General features: G+C 35.0%; 1 protein-coding gene across 2 annotated transcripts; it reads left to right on the top strand.

Annotated features, from left to right (window-relative positions):
• The first annotated feature begins 221 nt into the window (after window positions 1-221).
• On the top strand, window positions 222-7,321 carry LOC108210229 (nucleobase-ascorbate transporter 1). Of its 2 annotated transcripts, XM_017381530.2 has the most exons (14): window positions 222-427; window positions 1,855-1,952; window positions 2,334-2,510; window positions 2,808-2,908; window positions 2,983-3,058; window positions 3,530-3,589; window positions 3,688-3,875; window positions 3,958-4,054; window positions 4,823-4,909; window positions 5,532-5,590; window positions 5,700-5,791; window positions 5,929-6,006; window positions 6,088-6,245; window positions 6,799-7,321. In XM_017381530.2, the coding sequence occupies exons 1-14, from the start codon at window positions 352-354 to the stop codon at window positions 7,009-7,011; spliced, it is 1,560 nt and encodes a 519-aa protein (XP_017237019.1). In that variant the 5' UTR covers window positions 222-351; the 3' UTR covers window positions 7,012-7,321. The 2 variants fall into 2 exon arrangements, with proteins under 2 accessions (XP_017237019.1, XP_063941869.1); XM_064085799.1 differs by lacking the exon at window positions 2,334-2,510 and having other exon boundaries at window positions 6,799-7,157.
• Window positions 7,322-7,736: the final 415 nt, after the last annotated feature.

The following is a 7,736-nucleotide window of genomic DNA, read 5'->3' as shown; positions in this document are numbered from 1 at the left end:
ATGGTATGTGAGTAATAAAAAAGACAAAGTACAATATTTGTGAGAAAAGGACAGGGATGAATATGTAAATTCAGGAAGATGAAAGATGTCACACAAGAATAGCAATTTTAAATTTGAAAAAACAAAACACTACAGTTAGCAGCTATATGCAAGCTAACTAAAAAGCACAACACATCTCTCTCTCTCTCTCTCTCTCTTTCTCTCTCTCTCTCTCTCTCAGACTTCTTTCTTTTTCTACTTTTTTTCAACCAGCACTTAACTTTGTACACTTCTCTTCTAATATTCTCTCTTATTATATCATAACACATTCACATTACATTTATTCTCTCCTGAAGCTTCTCACTCAACTCAATGGCAGACATTACACACCTTCCCATGGAACAGCTTCAAGACCTTGAGTACTGTATTGATTCCAACCCCCCATGGCGTATGCACCCATCTCTCTCCTCTCTCTCTCTCTCAAAGATTTCGTCTTTTATGTATATATATGTTTTTGTGTATTTTTATTATGGTGGGCATGAAGTAAGATTTTGTGGGTGTGACCAAGATTTTTGTTTGTTTCAGTAAATAAAAACTTTAATGGGTTTAGATTATCATGTGACCTCATTTAGAAATTTAATGGGGTGGGGGACAATAAAAATCCAATCTTTGTTCTCATTTAAAGTTTTTGTCTTTTTTAATTATTGTGACATTCTTGGAATGTATGTTTATGGCTATGGGGACCTATTTTTGGATGAAGAAGATAATGCTTTGAATATTTTAGCTAATTCACCTCTGAAAATAGAAAAGATTGAAGCTTTTGTATTTTACTGCTACTGATTGTTGGGTTAGTGGTACTGTGGTAACCCTACAATTTTTTGGATGTGTGTTGTGTTTTTCGGATATATTTGTTTATAAGTGCACTAAGGGGGAGTGAGAATTTGAACCCGCGATCTTCGTCGTTTGGGACTAGGGTAGCGGTGAATTTTAAGGTTTTAGTGTATCTTTGAGCACTAATAGATTACCAGGGAATGGAATTAGTTCTAAAGGAAAACTACACTTACATATACAAGAAGTCAATGACAAGTTTGTTCTTGGTGTAGTGGTATTATAGTGCTTACAAAATTTTACTTTTTGAGGATTGTCCAGTAGTTTTGCCACTAAAAGAGTGGGTCTCAGACTCTAGGGGTGACAAAGGTAGGTAGTGTAGTCTGTAGACACTTGCTATATATAACTCTTATCAGTCCGGAAAGTGTGTCACATATTTCATTTCTGAGCAGAGGGCATGGCGGTGATGCCACTGATATGAACGGAATGTCGGGAAAACCATTTGGATGCTGGCATTCTGTCAAGTTTTAAGTGTATTATTTTATAATCTGGGCACATTTATTGCACATGTTCTTGTCCTCCACTGATATATGTAGTCATACTATATTGTAGAATGTCAGATCTTTATCAAGCTTCAAGAACACTGTCAGTGAACAATGAAATTATATATTAGCAATGAAATGATAATCTTCCACCCTAATAAATCGGGATATTCCTTTCTGCTGAAATTCCAGTAACACTACCTGCTGCTAGTTCAGTTCTGTCCTGTATGTCGCCAATACATAATCTTGTATGGAACTAGACTAGGAAGTGCACTGAGAATGGGCTTACAAGGGTTACAACTTATCAATGCAGCAATAATTCAATAAGTTACTATATTACTGAATCTGAATCCCTTGTATGATTCTTCTACTAAATTGCTCCATATCTAGAATGTTATGAGATTCTCTGAACAATTAATATGTTACTTCAGCTCTCCCTTGATTAACTGTATTTTTTATTTAGTTATTTATTTATTAAATTCAAAACTGATTTCTTGTAATGCAGCTGAAACCATCTTGTTAGCGTTTCAAAACTATATACTGGTGCTGGGCACAAGTGTTATGATCCCCACCCTTCTTGTACCATTGATGGGTGGAACTGATGTAAGTCCCCTGAGTTTGTTTTGTATTACAGCATTCATGTATGACATCCGATGTCAGCAGTAGCCAGACACAAATTTTTTCTTACTAGAAAAAATTTAGTGAAAAAATTATGTAGTCTTGCACCCATTTCATCTATATTTGTTAGTTAAGTTGCAGTTTTCTGTTTTGTTACCAAAACTCTTCAAATTTCATTGATATGAAGTCTAATAAAAGATAATCCCAGGCCAAAAGAATCGACACATAAGCTGTCAAATTATTTTTCTATAAAAACTGCTTCTTACCTCACATATTTCAGTACTTGGCCTTTGAGCAAAATTGGATGTGTGACATATATTTCCTTGCAAATATAAAAGTAAAAATGTTCACTTACTCAAACAACAGGGGGAGAAGGCACGGGTGATACAAACTTTGTTGTTTGTAGCCGGCATTAACACACTTCTTCAAGCACTATTTGGAACAAGATTACCAGCTGTAGTTGGAGGATCATTCGCTTATGTCATCCCCGTATTAAATATCATCTTTGATTCTTCTCTACAACGAATCACTAACAATCATGATGTAAGATTCCACTTTTCCACAATCTTGGTTCTTTGGTAGTGCTTGAATTTTTGGGAGGCATATGATACTAAAATTGATCATGTAGAGTGTTTCTAACTTACAGTGAATTTTCCTAGTACAAAATCTTGATGTAAAATAAACAACAGTTTTCAAAATTGCAAAGTTGAAGTACAAGAAAAAAATTACTCTGCAGCAAAATCAGATCCTAACCAGGGTACCTAATGTCTTTCATCTTGTAACTAAGAGCTTATCTTGAAGGACAAGTGATTAATATTATCATCTCATATCATATGGCAGAGGTTTATCGAAACAATGAGAGCTATCCAAGGAGCTCTGATTGTAGCTTCAAGTATTCAAATAATCCTGGGATACAGCCAAGTATGGGGTCTCTTCTCAAGGTATATCACATTTTATGAGTGAACGAAATATTAATACTTTATGGAAATAATTTAACAGTGGTTCTATTTCTCAGGTTTTTCAGTCCCCTTGGCATGGCGCCTGTAGTGGGTTTGGTTGGTTTGGGATTATTCCAACGAGGATTCCCTGAGGTAGGTTTAATTAATTGCCATTAAAATGTGGAGATGGTGCTTATTCTAAAACCATCATGGATATTATGCACATAGACATCTTTATTGGAGCCTGTATATGATCTTCACATAATGTCCCTACCGACTGAATTATCTGTAACATTATGTATTTCGGAATTTCCATAGTGGATTGTCCTAGAACAGCATAGTAAATTTATACTTCGTCATAAATGCAATCTGAAACTTTGATTTTGATGCTCCCTGTCAATGAAGTTTTAATGTATATATTTACTCCACATTTAACCCAATGTAATATTTCATGTGTGAGGAATATGTAACTTTGAAAATATATCAAATTGTATGTGTTGTGGACATTATGTCGCACCCTGACTTGTTGCACTTCCCTTTATGTTATATGTTCCGGATTTTCTTTTAAAATCTTATAATCTAGTAACTACTGCAAAAGTTTATGTTGCATTTTTTCTGTTTCAGTTGGGGAGATGTGTAGAAATTGGGATACCAATGCTGTTGTTGGTCATTGGAGTGTCACAGGTAGTGGTGGACTGGTGGTACATGTTGCTATTGTTTAACACCTTCCTTCCTAGGATATATGTATCATTATCAAGCGACTGTGGGTTTTCTATTTGCAGTACCTTAAATATTGGAGACCTGTGAGAGAGATGCCAATTTTCGAACGTTTTCCTGTACTAGTTTGTGTTGCAATCATTTGGATCTATTCAATAATACTAACCGCTAGTGGTGCCTACCGGGACAGACCCATTAGAACTCAATTCAGCTGCCGGACAGATAGAGCAAATCTTATCTCCACTGCCCCTTGGTTTGTATATAATTTAATTTGCACCTCTTTTTTGTAGATTACTATATCCTTTCAGTTCTATAAGATTGGTTCTCTTATGCAGGTTCAAGTTTCCATATCCCCTGCAGTGGGGTCCACCTACTTTTTCAGCTGGACATTCATTTGCGATGATGTCTGCAGTTTTAGTGTCAATGATTGAGGTAAATTGCTGTCTTCAACAAATGCCACCAAATATATTAATTTTATTTGATTTTTGTTTCTAAATTAGGACTTGTTCAGTTTTACTATTTGAGAGTTTTATGTGGATAACTCAGTGAATAATATTCAGGTTTCATCCTCAGTTCCAAGTTTTTGAATCTCCTTCAAAATATATTTGAAAGAGTTGGATAACTTAAAATGTTACGATATTGTGATATAAAAGGAAAAGGGGGTTTGTGCAAATTAATATTTTTTTTTGGTTATTTAAAAGAGGCTCTTCCATCTCATTGTTGAATTGATATCACTTTCGTATCAGCTTAAAACAATTTGCAAATTTACAGATTTCAATATCGCAAAAACAAGAAAAAGAATTGCAGTTTATATCCAGGTTCTTGGGAAAGTTGGTGTTTATGTTCCCCGATGCTGCATACATGCCTTCTAGCAATAACGAGCCTACCTAACTTTCTTCCACTGATCTGTACAGTTCAGTTTAACTACACTTAGAAGGTTTTTTTTCCCTTAAAAGGAATGAAAGACATGATATGATACTATCTAGGAACTTTGTATAGGTCATTGTACAGATTGTTTATAATTTAATTCGTATATGATATATCTCACTAAATATTACTAATAATTTCATGATGTAAAATTAGTTCGTATATCGCTGTAACATATCTATGTATGAGCTGCTCTTTCTGTGTTCAGTGTTCTCTATATATTTTATTTTGTTAAAAAGTGAGTTTCTCTTGTAACCCCTTGATGTATCACAGTCTACTGGTGCGTACAAGGCTGCTTCTCGGCTTGCAATTGCTACCCCACCTCCTGCATATGTATTGAGCCGGGGCATTGGCTGGCAGGTGAGCTACTTTGACAAGATTTCACTCTTAGCAAGTTGCCTTTGCTCCGATATGATAACAATCTAGTTACAGTATAGAATAGACTACTCATATAAGATGCAACTCCTGCTACTTCCATGTGAAAGGCATAATTTTAACTAATATCAATCTGAATAGAAGGCATGTCACTGAACTGATATTAATATTTCTCTGTCATTGTTATTGTTCTCATGTATAAATATTCTGACTTTGAAAGTCGAGGGGACAAAATAACCAGGCATCTAAATCATTCTTAATACTGTAATTAGTAATAGAGGAAAACAAGCTCAGTGTTAAATTTGTAACGGAAAAAAATTTGCTAGTGCTTGATATATATATGAGTCATCTTTTATGCTTCTGAAGAGATCTAATATGTAGTGTTTTTCTCTTTCTCCCGAGCACTCAGCTCTCAAGTTTAAAGTGAAGTTCTTGATAAAAATGTCAACAATACATTGCAAAATTTTGTATGGTGTAGAAGCATTAAACTCTGACCAATTTATGTGCTTGTGGGATAGGGAATCATCATGACCTATAGTTAATGTTTTGCTTTAATTATATTCTGTCTTGGGGATAAGCTGAACAGGTCTCCTTATTATTTTGGCAGGGAATAGGTGTTTTACTTGATGGTCTTTATGGAACAAGCATAGGTTCTTCAGTATCCGTGTAAGGATTATTTTCTTTGATGGGTCGTAAAACTGGTGCTGCATGCAATATTATCTTTTTCCTCTGACATATATGTAGTACTTGACAGACAACTTGCTAATGTGTTCAGGGAAAACATTGGGCTCCTAGGACTGACTCGAGTTGGAAGTCGCAGAGTTGTTCAAATTTCTGCAGGCTTTATGATATTCTTTGCTATCTTAGGTTAGTAATTGTGATTTGGACAAACAATGAAAGTCGTGGTACTAATGTTCTACAATCACCAACTTGTATGTTTTATCATTATAATGTCATCAAGTTTTTTTTTTCCTTAATTTAAAAGGTGGTGTGTCAATCTGCAGGAAAATTTGGAGCTGTTTTTGCATCTATACCTTTTCCTATATATGCTGCGTTATATTGTGTTCTCTTTGGTCTTGTAGGTATGACACTGATAACTAACCCACAAAACTCTGTTAATGATTTGATTAACATTACGATGCTTCCATATTCTTCTTCTGCAGGTTCAGTTGGTCTGTCATTTCTACAGTTTACTAACATGAACTCTATGAGAAATTTATTTATTACTGGGTTGTCCCTGTTCCTTGGAATATCCATTCCTCAATTTTTCAATGAGTACTCAACTCTTCGCCATGGACTTGTTCGCACTAATGCTGGCTGGGTAAATATCATTTCCATGAATCCTAAACTATTATTAACCTTAGTTGCATGGAAGCCGAAAACCATCTACGTATCTAGTATAATTATAGCATCAGCAAGACTTTTAGTTATCTGCATCCGTATTTGCATGCATAATGGAGAAACATGATATCTTATTATAAACTTAAAACTTTGCCAAGGGCCACGTCATTTTGTCCTATCAGATCTTTTATCTTCAGGCATCAATGCTCTTGTCTGATGAAAAGGTATGTATCAATGTAACTTATCTAAAAAAAGGATCATGGTAGGGAAGTACAACAAAACTCGTATCAAATAAAGATCTCAAAAGCTTAAGGTTGCAGTGATTGCCATTACTTATTTAATACATTTCATGCGGAAGATTATCATGTGGGGGTCAATGGAAAGTTTCTTAAAATTTTTAAAAAAGAAAGCATCAATGCATCAAATTACCTCATAAGACCTGATTAAAGTGTAATATTCCCCTTTTTTTCTTTCAGTTTCCTTTCCTATTAGCAGATAAATTATTCTCAACTTTATATATCTTTCTTTTGCAGTTTGATGCATTCTTGAACACAGTATTCTCATCACCGCCGACAGTGGGGCTTATTATTGCAGTATTTCTTGATAACACGCTGGAGGTAGAGAAGTCAAAGAAAGACCGGGGAATGCCTTGGTGGGCAAAATTCAGAACCTTTAGAGGTGACAATCGAAATGAGGAGTTCTACACTTTACCTTTCAATCTCAACAGATTCTTCCCACCTACATAATGAAGGATAATCATCACTACTAAAATTCAGCTAACTCTTTTTTGCTCACAATCCTAGTTCCGTCAAGTCCATAAGAATTTTTATATCCTTGGATTTGAATCCCCAGGGTTTTGCTAGGAAAATCTAATCAGAGGGTGATCGCTGTTCTTTCTAGAAAAAACTAGGCAGACGCGGATCATAGCCTTGTTTAGCATCATCCAATTTTTTGTGGGCCGTGATTAAGTAGGTCCCTGGTAGTATATTAGGACTAATGATCGATGCTTTGTAGGTGCTGAATTTTAATGAAATAAAAGAAATCGAAGCTGTTGAGAAAATATGGCCTGGCATTAAGAAATGTGTACTTTAATCAGCTTTGATGGGAATATTGCACATGAGGCATTTAGAAGAGAATTTGTCATGTGAAAAATCTTCAGCTTGAAGAGACTTTTCTAGCTTCTTGGTTCAGAAAGCATGTTAGATGCTATTTTAAAAAGAATTTTTATAAGCATTGCAAGAGGACCTCTATTATATGCGTGTAGCATAATGAAGCTTTTCTGAATGAGAGACATTGTAGGCATTTAGCATTGCAAATGGAGGTGCACAAAGAGCTATGTATTTGCATAAAATGAGTCAAAGAGATAGTTCTGTCTGCCATCGCTGTTCTTGTTGCAGACATAACAGCTTTTTTGAACAATAACTTTTAGCTTAAAAAAAAACTTTTTAAGAAAAGCAGATCCTTTCAAAAT

This window comes from Daucus carota, chromosome 1, assembly GCF_001625215.2.
Source record: "Daucus carota subsp. sativus chromosome 1, DH1 v3.0, whole genome shotgun sequence".
Lineage (NCBI taxonomy): Eukaryota > Viridiplantae > Streptophyta > Magnoliopsida > Apiales > Apiaceae > Daucus > Daucus carota.
The sequence above is the reverse complement of the archived record's forward strand: the minus strand, read 5'-3'. Positions and strand labels throughout refer to the sequence as shown.

What these genes read in the sequence shown, in the direction of transcription:
- LOC108210229 (XM_017381530.2), top strand. Translation starts at nt 352, where the DNA reads ATGGCAGACATTACACACCTTCCCATGGAACAGCTTCAAGACCTTGAG. An exon ending in GTATGGGGTCTCTTCTCAAG is followed by an intron (nt 2,909 to 2,982) that starts GTATATCACATT and finishes TCTATTTCTCAG; the next exon opens with GTTTTTCAGTCCCCTTGGCA. An exon ending in ATAGGTTCTTCAGTATCCGT is followed by an intron (nt 5,591 to 5,699) that starts GTAAGGATTATT and finishes TAATGTGTTCAG; the next exon opens with GGAAAACATTGGGCTCCTAG.